This window comes from Nothobranchius furzeri, chromosome 5 (genome assembly GCF_043380555.1).
Source record: "Nothobranchius furzeri strain GRZ-AD chromosome 5, NfurGRZ-RIMD1, whole genome shotgun sequence".
NCBI lineage: Eukaryota > Metazoa > Chordata > Actinopteri > Cyprinodontiformes > Nothobranchiidae > Nothobranchius > Nothobranchius furzeri.
Genome location: NC_091745.1, coordinates 60,988,877 through 61,013,263, shown reverse-complemented (window position 1 = coordinate 61,013,263; position 24,387 = coordinate 60,988,877). Strand labels below are relative to the sequence as shown.

The 24,387-nt window shown below is 40.2% G+C and overlaps 2 protein-coding genes and 1 long non-coding RNA gene across 7 annotated transcripts in view; 2 read left to right on the top strand and 1 right to left on the bottom strand.

Annotated features, from left to right (window-relative positions):
- pear1 (platelet endothelial aggregation receptor 1) overlaps window positions 1-7,031 on the bottom strand; it is a 54,500-nt gene extending 47,469 nt beyond the window's left edge. For both annotated transcript variants that reach the window (XM_015949716.3, XM_015949717.3), the window contains exon 1: window positions 6,831-7,031. The gene's annotated coding sequence lies outside the window, so the exon portion shown is untranslated. The remainder of the gene's footprint in view (window positions 1-6,830) is intronic.
- Window positions 7,032-9,780: 2,749 nt separating this feature from the next.
- gpatch4 (G patch domain containing 4) lies at window positions 9,781-15,253 on the top strand. Of its 4 annotated transcripts, none has more exons than XM_070551822.1 (8): window positions 9,781-9,910; window positions 10,448-10,592; window positions 10,664-10,737; window positions 10,822-10,914; window positions 11,105-11,215; window positions 13,482-13,591; window positions 14,242-14,292; window positions 14,376-15,253. In XM_070551822.1, the coding sequence occupies exons 2-8, from the start codon at window positions 10,520-10,522 to the stop codon at window positions 14,947-14,949; spliced, it is 1,086 nt and encodes a 361-aa protein (XP_070407923.1). In that variant the 5' UTR covers window positions 9,781-9,910; window positions 10,448-10,519; the 3' UTR covers window positions 14,950-15,253. The 4 variants fall into 4 exon arrangements, with proteins under 4 accessions (XP_070407923.1, XP_015805201.3, XP_015805199.3 ...); XM_015949715.3 differs by having other exon boundaries at window positions 9,792-9,910; window positions 10,520-10,592; XM_015949713.3 differs by having other exon boundaries at window positions 9,793-9,910; window positions 10,451-10,592.
- A 7,475-nt stretch (window positions 15,254-22,728) lies between these two features.
- LOC139070134 (uncharacterized) lies at window positions 22,729-24,172 on the top strand. Its single transcript, XR_011520775.1, has 2 exons — window positions 22,729-23,048; window positions 23,125-24,172. It is a non-coding gene; the product is annotated as an uncharacterized lncRNA (long non-coding RNA).
- The last annotated feature ends 215 nt before the right edge of the window (window positions 24,173-24,387 follow it).

Here is a 24,387-nt window from a genome sequence, read left to right as displayed (position 1 = left end):
TGTCCGTGTGGTTAGAAAATTTCCTAGATGAGCGGTGTGAAAACTTTGGGCCGCGCGGAGGCCTCGAAGAGGGGCGTGGTTGCAGAATTGATGTAATTTGGCCCTGTGGAGCTGTGCAGACCTCGCCAATGCGTCAAACATAAACCAAGCTTAACCCCTATTTCACACTGGACGCATCAGCGGAGTGGAACGGCAGCGTAACAATTTACTTGCGACTCGTTGCGTGACAGTACGTACCGGGAGATTCTCAGCTGTGGAGCTGCTTATCTGCCGTGCTCCTCGCTGGACTCGTGACATCACAAAATCCCTCGAGACTTTTGCCATTCTTCTCGCTTAACTTAAAAGGAAGATCACAAAATTCTTTGAGTTAATGCCGCAATTAAACCAAAAATAAGGAAATCACATTTGATATCGCTGTTTATGTCATATATGATGTTGTTTCTCTCAACTGCCAGTAGCCATGAAAAACACACTGCTGCACTTCTGGAACAATCCTGGGAGTAAATAAACTGCAAGGTCACTTGTATTGATTTAATCTACACAGATATGAAATTGCATCATTGCAATAGTCTTTTAATCTGAAAATTATGGGGGTTTACACTGAAACAGTTCATGATTTCCTGTCTAACCCGTTGTTAACTGCGGAAATTGTCGCATCCCAGAAGCGACACAAAAATAGAACCTGATCCTATCTTTAGCGGCGCGGCGTGCTGCTTCTGGGTCGCACCTGAAAATGTCCATCACCCCATAGACTCTGATGGATTCTATTTGAAGCAGTGACGATCCGATCAGGGGTGACTTACACTTTAAAAATCACAGACATCATGTTAAATCCATGGCACAACAAGGTCAGAATAACTTTCATCTCTCCATAGGCTCCCATTCATATTTTTTGACATGGACTGTAAATCCACAACAAGTTGTTTTTCTGCATGAAACCACTCTGGATTTAATAGCAGCCAACAGAAATCAGCGGATTTCATCAGTAAAAATGTTTTTTTTCATTACAAGTGATTTTTAATTCTAATCAGTAAAATCATCAAATCATGTTTCACATCAAAGTGTAAACACACATTCTGTCCTGTCAGAACCAGATCAGTTCCTGCAGTGAACCCTACTCCCTGGTTTAATGACAGCCTTCGCAGCCTGAAGCGCCAATGCAGAAAAATTGAGCGTTTGTGGAAGAAAACCCATCTCCACACCCATCTGCTGCACCTGAAGGATCTTCTGACATCCTTTAACTCTGCAGTCAGAGACGCTATGGTTTCTTATTTCTCCAACCTAATGTTCCAGAGCAAAGGGAACCCCAAGGTGCTGTTTAACACCATCAGCAGCATCGTCTCTCCTGCCTCTCCTACAGCCTCCATCCACTCTGTTGCAGACTGTGCGAACTTTCTGTCTTTCTTTGTGGACAAAGTCAATAAGGTTAGATCTAGCATCTCTCTTTAAGCCTTATCGCTGCCTCTCCCGACTCCAACCAGGCCCATCATCCTAGATAGTTTTGCTCCTGTTTCTTTGCCTGAGCTAACCAAACTAGTTAACTCTATGAAGACCTCTGCATGCCCCCTCGACAGCTTACCCTCATCTTTGTTTCAAAGTGCTTTTCAGTCCATCGGTCCCAGCGTGCTCTCTATAATTAATGCTTCTCTGGTCTCTGGTCAGGTCCCTGCTTACTTTAAGAACGCTGTAATCCACCCGCTTCTTAAAAACCGAGTCTCGACCCCTCTCTCCATAGCAGCTTCAGACCCATCTCTAAACTTCCGTTCATCTCCAAGATCTTGGAAAAGGTTGTGGCTAAACAACTCACAGCTGCTCTTGATGAACATAACATCTATGATAGCTTACAGTCAGGTTTTCGTAGAGCTCATTCTACTGAAACAGCTCTTCTTAGGGTCTCTAATGACCTTCTGACTCACAGTGATGCAGGGGACTGTTTTGTTCTGGTCCTGCTGGACCTGACTGCAGCCTTTGACACTGTTGACCATCACCTGCTACTGGAGAGGCTGAGAGACTGGGTAGGCCTATCAGGAACTGCTCTGGAGTGGTTCTCCTCTTATCTTTCTGAGCGCTCCTTTTCTGTGGCCGTCTCCAAGCTTAGGTCCTCCACCACCTCTCTTACCCATGGTGTCCCACAAGGTTCTGTGCTGGGGCCTCTACTCTTCCTCCTCTATCTGCTTCCTCTTCAGCACATCCTGAGCTCCTTCAAAGGAATCTCCGACCATCTTTATGCAGATGACATCCAGCTACAGTATACATCTCCTTTAAGCCCCATGAGATGTCTAAGCTGCAGCTGTTACACACCTGCTTAGACTATCAAAACCTGGATGGCTGGGAGCTTTCTACAGCTGAATGAAGATACGACTGAGATCCTCATCTGTGCACCAGACAAGCTGGTTCCCAAAGTCAGAGACTCTCTTGGTCAGCTTGCTTCTCACACCAAACCTTCCGTCAGGAATCTTGGCATGACCTTTGACCAAGCTCTCACCCAGGATTCTCATGTCAGTTCTCTTGTTTGCTCTTCCTTCTTCCATCTCAGGAACATTGCTAAGCTGAGTCCCATTCTGTCCTGCTCTGAACTTGAGACAGTTATCCACTCCTTCATCTCCTCACGCTTAGACTACTGTAACTCTCTTTTCACGTGTCTGAGCAGAACCTCCCTGAACCGTCTACAGGTGGTTCAGAATGCCTGTGCTCGGCTTCTGACCAAGTCCTCCAAACACATCCACATCACCCCGCTTCTCCTCCAGCTTCATTGGCTGCCAGTCAACTTCGGGGTTCATTTCAAGATCCTGGTTCTGGTCTATAGCGCCTTACATGGACAAGCACCATCTTACATTGGGGATCTTCTTAGTCCCTACACCCCCAGCAGGTTCCTGAGGTCCAGTGATCAAAGCCTACTGGTTGTGCATCGCACCAGGCTGAAGACCAAAGGTGACAGATCATTTGCTGCTGTGGCCCCCAGACTCTGGAACTCTCTCCCCCTGAGCCTGAGATCAGTGGACTCAGTGGTCTCCTTTAAAAGGCAGCTGAAACTCACTTGTTCAAGCTGGCTTTTGTATGACCTTCTTCACCACTCTCTCTTTATTCTGCTCTCCCCACCTATTCCACCTTCCTCAGGATCCACTGATTTCCCTCTTTCCTATTCACTCTCTCTCTTTCTTAACCTTTTTTTAATCACAATTGTCTCTTTTTGCTCATTTTAAATATATTTTTAAATATTTTCTAAATGCTTTTTTATATTTTTACTTTTTTTTTGTTTTTGTTTTTTTGAAGCGCCTCGTGATTTTTATCTTGAGAGGCGCTATAGAAACGATATTTTCTTCTTCTTCTTCTGCATTTCTGGCAGAAACTTTAGAAATGTAAAAACAAAACCCTTAAATGTTGATATTTGTTCTGGTTGGGAATGAAGTATGACATGACAGTCCTGGTTCTGTGGTCCAGGATCTGAGACTGTTAGTCTGATGGAGGGGGTTAGTCTCTACTGGATTATAAATAGATTAAATTATGCTGTTTCACTGTAACGAACCAGATTCATTTGGAATGGTTCTGAATTTAACCTTTACTTTTGATGAATTGGACTTAATCTGACTGACTCAGATTGAAATAGAATAAAGGATTTGGAATGTGATGCATTTATTTCAAATCAACTTTGCTAAACAACAAATGAAACGGCATTAAACCCAGACCAAATAGAGAATAGAATTTAATTGATTAGATTAGATTGAATTTATTTAATTTGGATTAAACTGAATGAAGATGAATTGAATCAAATTTAAACTAAACTCGAATATGAATATGACTGGATTTAATCCAACTGGATTATATTTAGCATCAATATAACCTTTTTTAATTGTTTTGGCTAAAGCAGGTCCTCAGTGAATTTAATTCAACTTGGACACAAATGTAATTCTCTGTAAACATTCATTACATTTTGGTTTTATACAAATTAAACTATAAAAACATGCATGTATTAATCCAGACTAGGAAAGCAACTTTGATTTTACACCACTCTATTTTCATGAAGCCTAACATGACGCATGTGGCAGAACCAGCCATCTCTGAATAATGAGCGGGTTTTCAGGTCTCCAGGTAAGAGGATCGGACGGCGCCTGTGGTCCGGCGGATAAAACAAACAGAGGCCTGGGGCTGTGGTGTTTGGTCACGGGCTCGAAGCGTGTCGATAAAACTTGTTGCTTTTAAAACACAACATGTAGATCCTTCTACGGTAAACCACAGAAGTCTAATGTTAAACAACTCCAGCTAAAGTTATACCTCCTCCCTTTGTCTCTCCAGTGGGGTTCATCTACAACCCAAACACATCTGATACCCAGCCTGAAATCCAACCCCGTTCAGGTTCTGGGCCAGAGCTCCAGCTGTCAAACAAGATTTTTGTTGCTTGTCCAGAAAAATCTGGAACTCTGTAAACGTTCTGATAGAAGAAACAGTCGAGGAGACGTCAGAATTGAGCTAATGAGGATCTCATATGAGGGAAACAAAGACTTCTCTGACACACACACACACACACACACACACACACACACACACACACACACACACACACACACACACACACACACACACACACACACACACAGAAACACTTGAAGACAGCAAAGAAAAATACAACTTTGGATCACGAGTGGGGAGTCAAAACCTGAGATTTATATTGTTCATCATCATCATCATCATCATCATCATCATCATCATCATCATCTTCACCTTCCTCACAGATGTATTTATAATCTGACGGCACCAGAGACATCTTCATCAACAAGTTTCACAAACATCAGTTGAGTGATTTATGGGATTTTGTGCTTCCAGAGGAATAAAATTAGACTTTTGTTGCCAAAAGAGACCAAATGAATCATGCTGAACTCCTAAATCTCAGTACAAATGTGTCTGTTTGTCAGGAAGTCATAACTGATGGCTCACAGGAGTTTCACTTTGATTTGATGCTGAGTCAGAGTGTGAAGAAGATCCATCCAATAATCCAAGACCAGAACACAATCGGTGGCTGAGGCCAGTCGTGTAATCCCACTCTAGTTGATCAAAGGCTCGTTTTATAACAAACAGCTGTAGCTGTGATGTTGTTGTGTTGAGATGCTCGAATCAAACGCAAGTCTGTCTTCATCTGTTAAACTTCTCTGACAGCTCATGGAGTGTTGAGTCACCATCAGACGAGCGTAGGAGCCACAGCCGCCACGTTTCACGAGCCGGAGATGCTCTGTTCTGCAGAACTTGGACCAAATCTGAATGACTTAATGAAAATCCAACGGGAATAAAAGAAAAAGGAGGCAGAGAGGAAACAGCAGACCCACTCCCAGCAACTTCCTCCACCATTAATTGAAAGAAGAGGCTTTGGCAGCAGAGGGCGGCGTTTACGACCCAAACTCGATAGAATCTGGAGAAGATTTCAAAGTAAAGCAAGAGGAGCCAAAAATAAAAAGAAGCTTAAAACACAGTCCTACAAGTTCACTGAGAGGCAGATTTATAAATAGGAGGCTCAAACTTACAAATAAACATGTTTAGGGTGGTTTTTCTATAAATATTAATAGTAACTGGAAACTCACCAACATATAATCAAATCATCAGCATCTGGAGATTATTCACCTAAAGCTGGTTTATTACACACCAACGTGTGATTCATGGAATACCTTAGGAGTTTTGGTGAGGATACGTCGTCTTCCCTAAAGACAAAATTGAGTTTCTAGTGAAACAGGTGAGAAAGCTCCGCCCCCTTTTGGTTTGTAGCTCAGGTAGAACTCACAGTTTAAACCTTTGTAAATTTCACAGTGAAGGAGGGAGAGACACAGATGGGCAGTTACTATGGTGACCCTACTGAGCCACTGGAAGCAGCGTTAACATTTCTGATGGCTTTGGTTTCCTTTATAAACTTCAGGTTAGGCGTGTTGTCTGTGATCTGAGCTTTATGAAAGCGATGTAAAGAGTCTGGACAGGCTCCTGCAAAATGTCTTCAGATTTGACCGTGTTTGGACTTTTACTGGACAACTCACTCCACCCAAAAAAGCATTTTTAGCTTTTTACCTCCAGAATGAATTTACTTCGCTTTTCCTTTGAAACGTGACATCATTACGTTTCTGAGAGGAATCAAACCAGAAGTTTCTCTGAGGGATTCAGCTAAGGTTAAAGCACCTGAAAAGCAGCAGGATCAGACGGAGGGTTAGACGTGTGCACGGTTCAAGGAAGCAGCCTGTTGAAGCAGCCTCAATCTGCTTCGAATCCGTTCAACCGGCAGACTCACAGATTTGACTAAAACTCAGTTTCAGATTTTGTCATCCAGGATTTTCCTCAAGGACCAGACTGATGTTGTCCACGAGCACTCTATAGCCCTCCAGCCTTATTTTGCCCTCGTGTGTATGTGCACCCAGGATCCTTTTTCCAGGACACCATGAATCATTTCACATATGTATGAGAGTCTTCATCAGACACCCACCTCCTCCTTTAGCTGTTTAGATGCTGCCTGCTGGTTTTACCTCTTCCATTCATAAAACTCTGATTTTATTGTAGCCAGAAGCAGAATAAACACACCTGTAGACTCAAAAAGGTGAATAAAATCTATTTTACTTCCATGTGGATTATGACTAATGTTTATTATCACTCTTATAATAAACTAATTGAATAAATAAGTTGTAACTAATTACTCCTGTTTGCAGTCAACATCAGTGTGAGCCATTAATAATTGAGATTCATCTTCTTCTATTTTCTAATGAAGTCGTTTCTGCAGCATAAACAAGCATAAACAAGATTCAGACCTAAAACAAAAGGAAACTTTTGTTTCTTTTGTGTTTCATTTAAAAGGTTTCACTCACCCTCAGCGACCAGCAGCAGCGGGATTCTGTTCCAGATGAAACGGGTCAGCTCATCACAGACTTCCGAGGGTCCAAACAGAGGAAACCAGGAGGGAAAAGAGGGTTTATTTAGAATAAATCTCCACTTAAAAAAATCTCCAAAGGCGCATAAACATCTAGAGGAGAGAAATCCAGAGCTGCATCTGAAGGGGGGAGGGCCCAGGAGGAGGAGGAGGAGGGCTGGAAAAACTTCATAAGTGACAGCAGCGGGGAGGAGGGAGGTTCAGAGGGGAGGTCCAGAGGGTTGTTTTTATCTGCACCGGGCCTCCAGACCTTCATGAGCAAGTGTGAGTGAGCGTGTTCAGGAATTTTTAGGGAATAAATGGTCCAGTGGGAAAATACCTGGAAAACAGATGAGCTGCAGGGACATTCTGGAAAACTGCAGTTTATTCATAACCACAGAGGGAGAAGAACTTTCAGATTATTATTTAGGAAACATAAGCCTGCATTTATGTTGACATTAATTAGAAACAACCCAAACTAACCTGCATCATCAAGCTGGTCATTTAGGTTCATTCTCCTCCAGATTTCCAGAGACGTATTATTATTATTATTATTATTATTATTATTATTATTATTATTATTATTATTATTATTATTATTATGTGTGTATATATATATTTTTAATAAAAAAAATCCCATCCATTTTTGTTGAAATTAGGTGTTTGTATTTTTTTTCCTGTTTGCTTCTGTGTTTGGGTTCTCTCTCCGAGAACTCACCCGTTCACTACTATCCAGAACATTAATGCAGATGAAAAAACTCAGATGTTGTTTTTCTCACTTTTTAATTTTTTCATTATTTATTTAACGTTAAAAACACACACAGAGAGACTGGTGATATCAGGTAATGAAGAATTTCAAATGATAATTTTGTCAAAAATGTTATGCAAAGCAACGTTTGACTCCATTCCATACAAAAACAAAAATAAAACATTGTGCTTCTTTAAGCTACAGATTTACATTTATAACAGCTTTAGTTAAACATTTTAGTTTTTCAGTTTGTTACTAAAATCAGAAACAGTAAAAGTTTATTTTCTCCAAAAAGCCTCAGAAACAAGGAGAGCTCCTATAAAAGACTCAATATAAACATTAAAACAATAAAGGACTAGCTCAGGATGGAGGTTAGTTGGGCCAAACTGACCCAAAAAGGAATCAGATTACTTTTGGAAGCAGCAGAGACTGATGCAGGACTGATAGGAGACTGCAGGTGCTGCAGGTATTTTGCATCAAGCTCATTAACAGCTGAACCACCCACTAGGGGATCTGCAGGAGATTAACACTCAGACCTATTACAGCCCAGCTGTTAGAACTCATTCCAGGGATCTGGAAGTCTTCTCCAGCTTCACCTTCATGTTTAACCTATACTTCTCTGGAATGTTTCTAATTTTCCTCTTTTCAATCTATGCTGCCCACCTGCTCGTCCACCTGAGCATTGGTGAGGGCTTGGATCGTTTTATCTCAGCTCCTTATGGAAGGACACCTTCATCACTGCAGGTGGAACCTTTCAGTCCATTTTTCCTCTGTCCATTAATCAGGAACAATGGTGACGGTGGACACCTGGATGCAAAAGCTGGAGGGAGGACATCCCTTATTTCTGGTGGAGAACCAACATAACAAATCTGTCCTCGTAGGTATTTTTCCATCACATTGGTGATCATTGATATGTTGATTCCTGCAGCAAAAGCTTCCAGAACAGAGCGACAGCAATCTGTGTCCACCAGTCAAACTTTTTTATGAGGCGGGTTTTATTTACGGCGCTGTCGTCTAAAAATTGCTGTCCTGATTTCAGGTTGTCAGTTTGTGCAGGAAGTCAGGAAGCCTGACCCAAATCCCACAAGTCAAGGCTCTGTGTAGCTGTAACAGTTTATCTGTCTCTTTGTCTCACGCAGACGCTATTGACAGCTGTGTAATGGCCTCCTTCTTCCCGAACAGTGGGCCAGTATTGATGACCAGTATGCGTTTTCCTCCCTGCTGGGTGCTGACACAGATAAACAGCTCCTGGATGGAGATCTGCAGGAGCAAACATCCTCACAGCAAGGAAACCAGGGCAGGAGGAAACAGGATAGTTTCCTGCCAGCCGTCCATTTAGACTCAGACCAGCGGTCCCAGTCTGGGAGCTGCCATCCTGAGAAGGTCAGAAAAAGCATCAAGAGAACACAAACATCCCTGAAACTGAGCAGTTCTGGATGGAACAGTCTTTCACACCCGAGTATCATTCCTAACATTCAGATTGGTGTGATTTCTTCATCCTGGGATTGTTTCTGGGATAAAAACTGGTCCAGATCCACATTGGGAAATAGATTAAATACTGTATTCTTGGAAAAGCATGTTAATTCGTGTTTTTAATCTTAAATAATATATTTTAATATTCAGTCATGGTTTATATTTTACTGAAGTGCTTCAAGAAGAGCTGAACAAAAATGCTTGTTGCTGATCATCTTTCTGTTGGAGATGTGAAAAGGAGATGCAGCTGTGTGTTCAGTTATTTGTCTTTTCTCAAAATCATGTTATTTATCTTTACTCACAAATAAAACTTGAAAATATTTGTGTTTATTAAGTGTAGTTCATACCGCCAGAGAGCGACAGTCACAGCAAGGCCACATGTTCATGTTTTATGTGAAATGCTGCCACCTGCTGGTGAAACTGCGTTTAAACAAACGCTGTGTGAAAATGTATTTCATGGGCTACCACCACCACCACTACTACTACTACTACTACTACTACTACTACTACTACTACTACTACTACTACTACTACCACTACTACTACTACTATTTATAACAAAAACAACAATACATGACATTAGTAAATGCGTTTATCACGCAGTACAGCTAAATGTTTTTTTTATATTTATTAACGATCAAATAAGATCTGAATTACTGCATTTCATTATTCCACTATGTGGCGCAAATAAAACAACTGCCGACCAATTGTAAATCAAACGTAGAAGAAGAAGAAAACTTCCGGTGTCGGCTTCCGGCTGAAACCACATGGACTACAGCTGACACCGGTTAGAAAAGCTAAACGAAACAAGCAATCAGGTTTGTTCGTGTATATTTTTTCTGTTTAACGATTAAACTTGGATTAAATATATTTATATTAAGTTTGTTTTAGATCAGTGAATATTAGATGGTTAGACACGCGTGTTAGCTTAAAACGGAATGAAGCATCAGCTTAGCAAGGTGGACAAACGAAATCAGATTTAATTTTTTGTTTTTGTTTTAGATCTGAACGTTTAACTGAATTTATAAGAAGTCAAACGGATTTATGTCCTCAGAACTACAAAATCGCGTCTCATCTTTGGGTCAGAAGTGTTGATTCAGCCCTCGTGTCTTTGTGTTTTTCTTTTACCAACTCTTCATTTATTAAGTTTTCTACTGTCATTCTCTGAGAGGGTCTAAATCAACAGGTCTGCAGACTCTGAAGGTTTTCCTGAGTGTTTTTATTCAGTTTCAGCCTGAAACCGTCATTTTCTGTAGTTTTCTCATAAAAAGTTGAATCACATCACTGACTTGACTGTTTCTACAGGACACGGAGATTAAGTTCGGATTTTATAAATATTTGTATATTTTTTTCAGCAGCCATCTTTTATTCCTGCCTTCAGAATTGACCTGAGTCCATCTTTGGTTCTGTCTTCATGTCCTCATCAGATGGCTGAAGAGGAGAATAGTCGTGGGTTGAAGTTTGCAGAGCGCCAGCTCCGGCGCCACGGCTGGGAGCATGGTGAGATGCAGCTTCAGATTCAGGTTATGGGTCCGAGTTCTGGTGTCTGACTCGGTCCACCATCTCTGCAGGTAAAGGACTGGGACGAGCTGAGAACGGCATATCAGAGGCAATCAAAGTCAAAGTGAAATGTGACAAAGGAGGCGTGAGTGACTGCTGCTTTCTTGCTGCATTTGATCACTTTTTAAATAGTTTTTTATTCATTTAGTTTTATAATCTTTTCATCCAGGTTGGTCATAAAGAAGGGGAGCAGTTCAGTTTCCACTGGTGGGATCACGTCTTTAACAAGGCATCTGCCAGCCTGCAGGTGGAGAGCGATCAGGTGAGTCCGAGGCTTTAAAATCAGACTTCAGCCTAAAAGACCTAAAAATAATGATCAGATTTAGCTCATTTAGTCACCACGTGAATCTCAGTCAGAGTAACTGAGGGTTAACCCTAACTCATATCCTCTGGAGTTGTTTAATGTGTCTAAAAACAGTTAATATCATTGTTTTTGTTTCTGTTGGATCCAGAACGGAATAAAGGTGAAGAAGACGGCGGATGGAGAGGATGGAACGATCTCCAATAAAAAACCACGGAAGGCCTTGCTGGAGAGAGCCAAACTGTATGGAAGCTTTGTGAAGGTGATCGATTTACCATTTAGTTTTTGTTAAAACGGTCCTGAGAGAGTTGGGAGGAGCCAACTTCTCAACTGTTTCATCCATCAGCAGAAGGATTGATCATCTTTAAAGCTGCAGGCTGGTTTTAGACATTTTTAATAGCTCAGCAGGGTTTGGGGTGATCCGCAGTTTTTTCTGTCCTGATTGTAAAACCGGTCCAAACAACCGTACCACGCCACTGACGGCACTTTGTGAAGCAGTACGGTTAGGGTGGTGCGACAACACAGTCCACTGATTGGGGGATAGAAATACATCACTACTTGCAACAGGCAGAACAAACCTCGGAGTTCCATTGTTAGTAGGGCTGCACAAATGATCGTAAAATAAATAAATAAATAATTAGCTATCTCAGTTCATACCTGCATACCAATTTTTAGCAGCTGGCTAGATATAAAAAGGACGTTGTTCTCTGTTGTGATCCTGCCATAGTCAACAGTCATGTTGTCCTGTTAAATGTTACATTTTGTTAATAATTGCGGTTTACAATTAAAGAAACATCTATTACCTACCTCTCTCATCACCTTACAAGCAGAGAGAATATTGTTTCAAAATTGTTATTGTTTAAATTATTCAGAAGTTGTGTACGTAAGAGATGCCGAGAGACATTTGTTTTCATGTTCAGTGACAGCTGTTATGTTAAGTGCAACAAAAACTTGTTTTGGAAAAAAATCGTGAGCGAATCGAGATCTCAGTTCTAAGCAAAATAAAATCATGATTCTCATTTTAACCAGAATCGTGCAGCCCTAGTTTTATTATTTTCATTAGTAATTCACAGATGTGAGAAAATGGCAGCAAGTAGCAGCGAGGTTTGGTCAGCTTCAGAGCTCCGTACATTTCTCACCATCGTCATGAGAGTCCACGCTCAGGACGAGCTAGGCGGAGCGGTGCAAGATGTTTCTCAGCGAATGGTAGCCGAAGGATTCGAGCAGATGTCGGAACAGAGTCGGGCCAAGCTGAAGAAATGAAAGCCCAGTATAAAAAGGTTAAGGGGAGAAACAGCCGCAGTGGAAAGGGGAGAAATACATGGAGGGGCTACGATGTGCTGGATGCTATTTATAGCCACAGACTGGCGAGCCGAGGCAGCTGGACTCAGCAACCGCACTAATGGAGTCTCTTGTGAAGCCGTTTATCGCAGCATAAAAAAACTGATTTGTTTCACAACTTATTTATTAAATAACGCATGATGGTTCGTTTCTAACCCAGCCTGCCAACACAAGCGCCCAAACACACTCTACTGAAATGTCAGACCATACTGGTTCACACCGACCGACCATGAGCTGTCCCGCACCCTGCAGGCAGATCCGAGGCTTAAGTCTGCTGCAGGATCCTAAACAGCTGATCTGATCTGGAGCTCATAAACACAGAATGAGATGATTCTCTAAAGCCAATGCTGCACCCAGGCTCCTAGGTTATGATGCTAATTATGTGATATTGTTTGCAAAGAAAAGAGAGATATTTGTTTGATGGTGTTTAAGGCCGTATTGTAAATTGTTTTGTATTTAGTAGAAGGGGTAGGCCATATACTATTTTTCTTCTTCCTCCCCTTTTTTTCACTTGGAAGTTTGTGTTGATGGTTGTGTTGAGAGTTAAAGACGAATGAAGTGGAAATAAACACACCGAGAAACTGTAATCATCCTCCAGCAGACTTTTAAAGTTTTAACTTTACTGGATTAGCTAAGTTTGTTTTAATAAAACAGTTGAACCATAAAAACTTTGATCTTTTCCAAATTTGGTTTACTAAATAATTCTGTATATTTAGTCCTGTTAGTGAAAGTTTGGGTCATGACCGTCAAATCTAGTCCAGCAGGCTTTTACTGCTAAATGTTCAGAAACAACAAAATTAAACCCAGTGTACCCTAAAACACACGGAATAATTAAAGAAACCAGAAACAGCTTTTATATTTAAATTTGATCTATTTTTCACACCAGAAACAAAACTATCCATCCTGTTATCAGTGGGAGTTTAATTTCCTTCAGCAGGTTTTTATGGTCAATCACACACACACGCACGCACGCACACACACACACACACACACACACACACACACACACACACACACACACACACACACACACACTTTGGTAGAAACGCACAGATCAGGATTTAAGTGTTTTTTAAACCCATAAATACATCTGCAGAGCCTCCAGAGTCGCCTACATAACTCTGTTATGAATGCTTTCTTTGTGATTTTGAGACATTTTGGTTTTTACCGACTCCCTTCTGTTTCAGTCCGCCACGCTGCTGTCGGGTCAGGAGCAACCAGAACCAAAACCATCCAGCTCAGACGACAGCAGCTCTGATGAGGACGACCAGCACCTGGATCTGTCCAGCACCACAAAGTAAGACCAGCAGCTCCTTTAGACCTGAAATCAGATTAAAACACAAATAAACCTGCCAAGTTATTCAAATAACACCTGATTTAAAGGTTAGAAATAATCGCTTTACGTTTAAATATTTGGACCTTATCTAACCTTTAAAACCAGAAAGTAATCAGTTTTTTATGTTTTTATGTTGCTCGTAAAGATTCTCCTTTAATTCATGAGATATTCAGTTATGTTAAAGTCGGATCTTTATCTGATTATAAACTTTCATTTCATTTTAGTATTTCAACTTCAACCAGAAAAGTTGAAATATGGAGGAGAAATTCAATGAAAAACCTTGTTTTTTTTTGTTTGTTTTTTTGGGTAAATCAAACATTAGTTTTGTTTAGAGCTGAAAGTCGTTTGTGGCAGCTCTAATTTATTTAGAGCATCGCTATCTGTATGAAAAATATAATTTCTGATTAAAAATGGACTGTTTGTAGTAAAAAAAAAAAAAGCTTTAAATGTTTGTTGGCTGAAGCTATTTCATATGAAATAAGGAGGCATAATAGTAAAGCTTAGCTGGTTTTAACACATGAAAATGAATTCCATCATTTTGTCCTTTGTGATTTCATTCTAAAATTCTTTCTTGCATCACGTTTTTAGACTAAAACTCTGATTCTCGACAGACTTTCTGACTCTGCCCTGATGAAGGTCTGTGGAGGACGCACGGCTCACAAGTGAGTAGACGTGATCTAAAATCCTCATGAAGAAGCTCAGAATGAAAACAGTGAAGCTGAGCTTCGTCTCTGTTGTGTTTCAGAGGAGCGAGGCACGGGCTCACCATGAGCGCCAAGTTAGCCAGACTGGAGCAGCAGGAGGCGGAGTTCATGGCCAAGTACGGCGGGAAGAGCCAGGCGCCGAAGTCTCCATCAGTTTGTGTCAGAGCGACGACTCAGACAGACGAGGGAACGGAGGAGTGTTGCAGGAAAAAGATGAAAAAGAAAAGCTCCACAGAGAAATCTGATCTGATAAACAGTCGGGAGGACTGTGGACCTCCTGAAAAAAGAAGTCAAACAAAAAAGAAGAAGAAGAAGAAGAAAGATGAAGCTGAGGAGCGAGTTTCCACAGACGAAGGCGCAGAAAGAGAAAGTCCAAAGGAAACTGGAGAGGTGAACTCCAGAGGAAAACAGAAGAAGAAGAAATGCTCCAACAGGGACGTTGGACCTGCAGAAGAAGACAGTTGTGATAAAGAGTCTGAAACTCTGGAGGCAGAAGGAGTTTGCGTGAAAACTGAGAAGCAGAAAAAGAAGAAAAATAAAAAGTTCTCAGAGGAAATGGAGGACGACGAGGCGATTCCTCCAAAGAAGAAGAAGAAAAAGAAATCAAACGAATAATAAGATTAAATCACAGCCAAGAACAGTTATCTTTTATTTTTATGAAAAATAATTTTTCTTTTTAACTGATGAACTGGTGCTTTAAAACTCTGAAAATGCAGAAGGATGTGTGTGTGTGTGTGTGTGCGCATGTGTGTGCGCGTGTGTGTGTGTGTGTGTGTATGTGTGTGTTCGCTAGAATAATTGTTGAATCAGTCATGATTGTAAAACATCAATTTTCTTTACTGATGCCTGAATGAACTCCAAATTATTTTTAAGTCTTCAGCCTTATAGGAACTAAGTAATAAAACTAAGTAAAAAATTAGTTGTCTTGTTGGATTCATCACATTGTTCAGTAGATGTCTAAAAACTTAAACTAATTAGTGATGCTCTCAATATTAAAGGTTTAAATAAATTAATTCACCAATAACACAAATTACATAGGCTAATTAAATGTGACATTTCTTCAAATATTTTTCCCCATAATGCCCTGTGTAAAGAGTTTTTATAAAGAAATTCAAACATAATCTGTCAACAGTTCAGGCTGGAGCTGGAGTTTAGCCAGACTAGAAGCTTCAAATGGATTTTGGTGCTTTTATTGTGAAGGATTGTAGGAAGTACTCTGCAGATGCTGCTGCAAGAGTAACGATCAAACCAGTAAAATCTCACCCAGAACCCTCGGTTATAATAAAGAAAATAAAACAAACTTTGTAAAGGGTAGATTTAAAGGTTTTAAAAGTGAAACAGTCTTTTTGTGTCAAAACCAAATTAATTTTAAATTACAACATGCAAACATTTTAAAGACATTTTTGATATAATTACAATTAAAGACACTAAAAACCAAATGAACTGTGTCTTGGATGGTCTGACTCATAAGTTTCCTTTTCAACATTTTGTTAAATATGTAATCTATGAATAATGTGATAAAACCTGCTTGCAGGAAAGAATATTACTTGTATTAAAATAAATACAAAAAAGGTAAATGTTTTCAGGCAAAAATAAAACATGTTCAGTTCATTTTCTTTTAAAATGTATTCAAATTTAGTTTACCATTCTTATTGTACATAAGATACATTTTCCTTTTATTACAATAATAAAATCATGAAAAATATTGCTAAGTATTTAAGTCCAAATCCTCATTTGAATCTGCTTATCTGAGCTGATGATTCAGAGCTCCTCCCCCATCAATAAACTCCTACTCTTAATTAGCAGCCCCTACTGCTTCAATGTAACCCCTCCCCTATTAAGGAGCCCCTCCCACACTGGAAAACCCCTCCCCCAGGAGGAGGGGCCACAAGACTTAAAGCAACAAAAGTGAGTAAATAAGAAAACATGCATTAAACATGGGTTAAATGCTTCTTATTTTCAGACAGATTTTAAATATTCTGGATAATTTGTACAGAAAAAAAGTGTAAAGATTAGAATCTGAAGTCACAATATTCTAATTTTTAACAAATGAATCATATTTTATACAAGAGTAGTTCGATAGACCTATTTACCACTCAGAATGCGAAACAGGTTTTCACCAGCTTGTCACCAGCATTCAGACATTAATTCTGTTTGCTTCATAGCCAGACATGACATGGGGGGAAAAAAGAAAAGAAAAAAACAATAAAAGTGAAAAAGTAATTTTCTGAAAGGTTGTGTATCCAGAGCCAAACTAAAAAGCAGAGATGACGCAGCATCGGAAGCAGCTGCCCGTAACATCTGAAAAAAACCACTTCACATTAGATCTGTTCAGAACCTTTTAATTAACTCTTAAAGATCCACTTTTACTGGCTGTTGGCTCTAGTTTATCTATCTGCTTCAAGGTCATGTGACTGGATGTGATTTAGGAACACACAATTCCTACAGGATTGTTTCATAGCTGATCTGAGAAAGTCTGCAGATAAAAGTCTGCAGAATGAGCATCAGGGCCAACACCATCATGATGTTACATAACATAAAGTGTACAGATGATGACATCATCCATCAGCATGGGGCCCATGTAAAGTGATGAGTTGCTCCAATGGCATATCACCTAACTGGCCCGTCATGCTGCTTCAGTTGTCAGTTTTAATTTATTTGTGACTTTAAATTAGAAGCTCTGTAGGTTTATACTTATGTATTTACCAAATGATGTGGCATCTATCTGTTGCTAACACATTCCAACAGTTCCAGATCAGGATGGAGCTCCAGTATTTTTCTCCAGTTCTGATCACATATATGGTTTCACCATCTCCAACAACATTCATCAGTCTGCAGATGAAAATGAGTCATTTAATTCCTGTTATAGCTGCTGCATCTTTGCTCCAGGAGCAGGAGTTCAGGACCAAGGACAGCGTCCTCTCCTGCTACCCAGGTACAGAACCATGGACAGAGGTAGGACGGGGCAGTATATCGGTATATTTATAATATCTATATAATTTCAAACAAGACACAAAATGGGCCAAACTCCGCCCTCCCACATGTGGTCAGGAAAAGTTACGGAGAGCAGGAGGGCCAAAAAAAAAAGTGTAATCCTGAGCAGTAGATGCAAATACATTGGGAGTTTAGCATAACCTGATAGCTTTTTTTAACGGACAAGAAACCGTTACTGGTAATTTTGTGGATGAGAGGATATGAGCCACCTCTAGATGGAATTTAAGTTATTTTACATTAATTATAAATTTTTAATGGATAGAAATGCCTGTGGAACATTTGAGACATCTCTAGCTCTTGACTGAGATAGATAGATAGATAGATAGACAGATAGATAGATAGATAGATAGATAGATAGATAGATAGATAGATAGATAGATAGATAGATAGATAGATAGATAGATAGATAGATAGATAGATAGATAGATAGATAGATAGATAGATAGATAGATAGATGATAGATAGATAGATAGATGATAGATAGATAGATAGATAGATAGATAGATAGATAGATAGATAGATAGATAGATAGATAGATAGATAGATAGATAGATAGATAGATAGATAGATATTCTTTATTACAAACTCAAGTTCCAGTTCACATTAAAAACAATTGTAAATGAACCACGTGAAGCACATACCAATATAAACCTATATGTGTGGTTGTACCAGTGTGTCTAAAGCTCTGACTGATAGAGTGAGGTACTAAGGTTAATGTTGGACAAGGATCAATACATTTGTATGAATTTAATCTGCTGATGATTTCATGTATACATCTTGAAGAGAGTTCACTTGTAAATATTTTGCAGGAGGGAAAATATCGAGATTAAATATCGAATATCAAAATTCAGCTAAAAGATATTTAGATAGACGTTTTGGTCCATATCGCCCAGCCCTAGAAAGAGTCATGCTAAACAAGGGCTTTCACCCTCCTCCTCTTTTTTTTTTTACCTGTCCTGTCCTGGGAGTTGAAGCAGACATGATGGTTGATCTGGGTGCCACAATATGCCAGAGTAGTTTTACTGATCAGCAAGAGGGATGTGGGATATTCCTCCAGTAGCGCCTTAGTCTTTAGCATGTTTGTGGCATGTTAGACCAGATTCGCTTAGGTACCAGAGTGGACAGGCAAGGGGGCAAAAATAACTACTCAACAGTCTGACTTTCCATCATAAAATCTCCACCCACCTTAAAACCTTCATTTGCCACTGTTGACTTGGGAGTGGCCCACTGAAGGCACCAATGCAAAGGACAATCAACTCTGTTTTTTTATCATTAAAATTTAAAAAGTACTTCAGGGCAAGGCCACAAATGCCAACACAGTACTCTGATTGTCAGAGTACTATGTCATGGTTCATTATGTCGAAGGCTACAGTCAAATCTAAAATAAGTAAAAATCACAAAATCTTTGGAGTTTGTGGCAAGAAAGGTGTTGAAAACTCTAGGAGATTCAATGCTGTGAAGAGGAGACTTATTTATATATATATACACACACACACACACACACATGCATTGTTGATCATCAGCACAAAGTATTTAAAGTCATGAAAGCGTGACTGGAGAGAGAGAGAGAGAGAGAGAGAGAGAGAGAGAGAGAGAGAGAGAGAGAGAGAGAGAGAGAGAGAGAGAGAGAGAGAGAGAGAGAGAGAGAGAGAGAGAGAGAGAGAGTAGAGACTGAGCTTGTGGCTGATGAGTGAAAACAAAAAGACAAAAAACTTTCGGGACTCGACTGAAAACATTTGGGGTTGAAGCTCTGTCAAAATTGGCTGGTGATGCAGCTGGCGGATTTGTTTGATTTTGTGATGAATCACTCCTGTAGACACCAAATGAAGGCTAAGGAGACATTGCATCTGTTAGATTAAGGTGTTAAAAAGACAAACACACAGCAAGGAGAAGTTTTATTTTTGGTTTTACGACAGTGAGTTAATAACAGACTCTAGAGGGTGCTAAAAACAATCCCAAACTGAATAGTTTCCCTTTAAGTCTGAACGAGTCTCATCAGCTCCAATAATTTCACAGTTTTCTTGCTCTAATAATCCTAGTAAAGCTAAAGGTGTGATGTTGGAGCTAATCTGTTCTCAATAATTAAAATCAACCAGAACTGCATTTCTGTCTCTGCAGAACTTTTTATTTTGTTTCCCTTCAGGAATGGCCAGCCAGCACTTGTCCTGATCCACACCCCAGCTCTTCTCACACAGCTTACAGTCTGTTCATAAAACACACAAAGTCAATAAATACAAAAGGTTTTACGATAAATGATGTAAATGTGATTATGGAGCTTTTCACATGGATTGCCTTTTATTCTGTAATGCATCAGTAAACTTTCAAAATCAAACTTTCAGGAATCAAGAAAAATATATTTATGTGAAGTTCAAAAGAAAATTCTAAATGCAGGTGAAGATGACACAATTTATAAAAAAAAACTTTCTTCTTCAAAGAATAAAATGAATGAAGAAACTGTGAAAGTTGCATGTTTTACCTGATCAGGTAAATTTTTATTTCTCTGACGCTCCTCTGAAGCAGACAGTACTCACGTTGAATGAGACAGAATTCTCCTTTTGGAAAATGGTTGTTCATCATGATGGCTTCCAGCGTCTGGTTGAGGTTGGTCAGCTGATCAGTCAGTGTCCCTATGAGTCCAGTCTGATAGTGGAGGTTTACATCCTGTGTCCTCATTTGCAGATTAACTATAAAAGGAACAAAATACAACCAGAAGCATTTTCCTCCAGTTCCTTTCCATCAGAAAAATAAGATCTGAGTTCAAAAACAGAATCAGTTTACAGATTTCTACACTCTGTGTCGGATGTGAGTAAAAAGCAAAGTGAAAAAGTATTTAGGTAGAAATGGGACTCACGCCAGATGATGGTGCAGATGGCGGCCACCAGCAGAGCACACAGGGTCACCAAACACACCACCAACACACTGAATCGAGAAGCAAACACGTCTTCGCCTGTTTGGGGAGAGAAAACTTTGTTTTTAACATAAAAATAAAACAGAAACAGAACAAAAAGCTGGATGAATTAAACTCATTTCTTTTAACAAACACATATCTTTATTATACAGTTTATGTTTAGATAATCATTGCTGGTATGAACCAGGTCTATGGACAGTAGATCACAGTTTTATATCTTATTGATGCCAAAAGATAAATAATAACTAAACAAAAAAATGTGTTTAAAAATATGAAGATGTTTGAATTAAATCCATGCTGTAGTTCTTTTTCTAAAACACAGAACAGTTTTGTTTACCTGTTTTCCCGCTACGTTTCATTTGCGGCTGCAAACTTCCTCAGGCTGACGCTGATGGTGGCGTCACTTCCTTCTCCGTTTATCTGCGGGCAGCAGAGGACGTTGTCGCCCTCTGCTGCCCGCTCTCCCCTCTCCGACGATGCAGTCCCATGTGCGGTCCAACGTGTAAACGCCATCGTCCCTGTTCATGGTCCCACATCCATGTCTCCTATAACCACATAATGGACCATATAATGGACTGGGACAACACAAGGATCATAAACACCTAACAACAGAAATACAAAAGATGGATAAAAGAAGCAATTGAGATAAGGAGACGTGGATGTGGGACCATGAACAGAGACGATGGAGTTTACACGTTGGACCGCGCATGGGATTGCATCATCGGAGAGGGGAGAGTGGGCAGCAGAGGGCGACAACGTCCTCTGCTGCCCGCAGATAAACGGAGAAGGAAGTGACGCCACCATCAGCGTCAGCCTGAGGAAGTTTGCAGCCGCAAATGAAACGTAGCGGGAAAACAGGTAACAAAACTGTTCTGTGTTTTAGAAAAAGAACTACAGCATGGAATTGGAAACGTGACACAGCAAGAACACACCTAAGATGTTTGAATTAAATGTTCTACATTATTACTGTTTATAACGTTCCTTATTAATAGTATTACAATGCATGGCATTTTAACCCTTATTCAGCCAAATGAAATGAAAAACAGACAAAACAAAAGTTTTCATGTTTATTTATTTTTTGCTGTAGTAAGTAAAGGGTTAAAAAGATAAACAGTAAATAATCTGAAGCTAAAAACATCTGTAGTTAAAGGTTGCAAATAAAAATCCAGTTCCTTATGAATTAATATCTGCCTTGATTGTTCTTTTTTAATTATCTTGAATGATCTGACTAAAACGTTCTGCATGAGGCTGCAGATGGAAAAACAAATGAGTTCCTGTTACCTGCTGTCTATTTTTAGCCTCTCAGAGCCTAAGGCAGTCTGAATTCTTCTCCTGTGTTCTGGACTCGAGTAAACATACAAACTCTGTCAGAATGATGCTGTTCTGAAGAAGTACTTTGGGGGTTCTGAATGATAGTTATATGACAAATTAGCTCTCCGTACTGCATGCTTTCTTCTCCAGGATTTCATTTAAAATCATCAAGAAAGTAAAAAAAATACATCCAGTTTATGTTTACATTTTTTATGTTTTATTGCACTTGTTATCAATGTCAGAGTTAATGAAGAAAATAAAACAATTCAAATCTATTAGAAGGATTAAAACTTTTTCACTTACTTGGTAAATTAATCCTAGATTCTTTCAGCTTTTCTTTAGAGCTGAATGTTCCTTGCTTTTGATCTGAAAAAAAAAACTTTTATTGAGTTTTCAGCAGCTTGTCTCTAAAATGAAGGACTGAGCATTTGCTAAATACATGTGAATGCACAGGAGCGCAGGCATTTTTTCTGTCTGATCTGTAGTAATCTGAATAATAACATAAATGTAACGAATTACAGTCTCGGAAAAGTACTCAGTAATCAGAAATAAAGTTAAACCTTTGATCATTCATTACATCCTGGTACTTCAGGGAACTGAATGTTTTATATGTGAAGAAATAAAAAAATTTACGTGAATTTTTCTCAGAAACGTTGTCGTAAACCGCCGTAGAACTGGAATCTTCCTCCATTTTAGAAATGCTGGAGAAGGAGAACAAACGCTGCTTTACAGACAAGACCGAGCAGAAGATTACTGTGGTGCTTTAAAGAAAAGTTGTTTCATTGTACAAAAATAAAGGTGGGAGATTGAATCAGTACTTGTTTGTGTTTGAATTTGCATGAAACCTCTCGTGAACATAGATGTAACTGAGTTAGTCAAAGAGCTGATTTCCATGTGCAGCTCCTAAACGTCACAGTGGATTTAAATAAAAGCAAAATTATTTTCACTTGCAAACAAACATTTTCTGACTAGTTTAGCCTTTTCAGGGACAATAAAAATAACACATAACATTTGTTTTATTACACCAATCATAAACTTTCATCTGTGTGCTGCACCTACTGTGACAAGGACAGAAGTGCAACACCTCTGTGTGGTGGGTGAAGCATATAGCAAAGTTACCAGTAAACAGTAAATTTAAAAATGGGTTAGGGTTAGATATACAAATTCATGTATGTGTCATACGGGCAAAGTCTGTTTTATTGTGGTTTTCCTTCTAGTGTGGTGTGTTTTTAGTGTGTATTCTTTTTTATTTAGTTTAGTGCATGGAATGCTTTTATTTTGGGGAACCCAGGAAACTGGGAGGGTGTGTGATTTTATTTTGATGAGCTTGGACAGATGACATCTGGACCGGAGCAATTATCTGCACCTGTGGCAGATTAGGAGCGTCTGTTTTTTGGTGGAGACGGTGGCAGCAAGCAGAGAATCGCCGGGTGAAAGGACACCGATCGTCTGTGACGAGGCTTCATGGAGATGTGGGCAGGGTATTCCTCTGCCCTGGCGTGTGAGTAGCGGCCCTGTGACAAGGTGTGACCCACGGTGTGTGATCGAGCAGTGACTGCCGTTAAATTCACTGACAGGTGGACCCGCGACAGAGGAGGACGACAGCGTGGCGCGGTGACGCGGCCGAGCCAGTGACTGATCTGCAGGAGGAAGCGGCCGATCGAGGGAAACGGCGGTGCGGCAGACGCGCGTCTTGAAGGAGGGGGCGAGCTATCGAGGGAAGAGGAAACCGGCAGCGTGGCAGACAAGCGTCCCCAAGGAGGAGAAATCTGCCCCGCAGCGTCCAGATAAGGCTGCAGACTCTCCGGCCCAGTTCTGACAACCGTTTATAGTGTCTGTCCTAACCTGGTTTTTAATGATGTTTTAATTAGAATTTTCAATAAACCCCGGTGCGGTGGTTAATGGCTGATTCCTTTGATCTCTGGCAGACGCTCTCAATTTACCTGGTGTAATCCTTGGGTGGGATTTTGTATCTGGTAGATATATAATATAGCCCACCCACCCGGTAGGAAGGTGCCACATATGGGTCAATATAATTTTTGGTTAAATAAACAGAAGCTCTTGATTTACCGGTCGATCTACGTTCCTACCCCCACTTATGGTCACGAGCTTTGGGTTGTGACCGAAAGAACTAGATCGCGGATACAAGTGGCTCGGGCATCTGCTCAGGATGTCTCCTGGATGCCTCCCTGGTGAGGTTTTCTGGTCACGTCCAACCGGGAGGAGGCCTACAGGTAGACCCAGGACACGTTGGAGGGACTGTGTCTCTCACCTGGCCTGGGAATGCCTTGGAATTTTCCCGGAGGAGCTGGCCCAAGTGGCTGGGGAGAGGGAAGCCTGGGCCTCTTGCCTTAGACTCCTGCCCCCGCGACCCGACTCCAGATAAGCGGATGAAAATGGATGGATATATGGATAAACATAATTCTTTTGTTATATCCCAGCTGAAGAAAGAAGTTGGGAAACTGGACTAGACTGGAATAACCTCCCAGCAGATATGCGGTCGACCAAATCTTTTCATAATACTGTCTGTCTCGCCCGTGTGTAACTGTTTCTAAGTTTAGTGTCTGAACTTGTGCTGTACCAAATGTGACTAAAACTGGAAAAAATGTATTGGGTTAGCAAACAGAGCATTGTGTGCATGGTTGTGTATGGGTTATACCAATTTGAAATGGTCTGGATTGTTTTTGCTTGTTCTGTTTACATTCTTTTTTTTGCTCAATTCTTTCAACTACTTATCCATCTTTCTATTTTCTGTTGTTTGTGAAGGAGTACCCTCTCACAATGAGATGTTTCATCCCAAGGAGCTTTATCCTCCTAAATATAAACAAACAAACAAACAA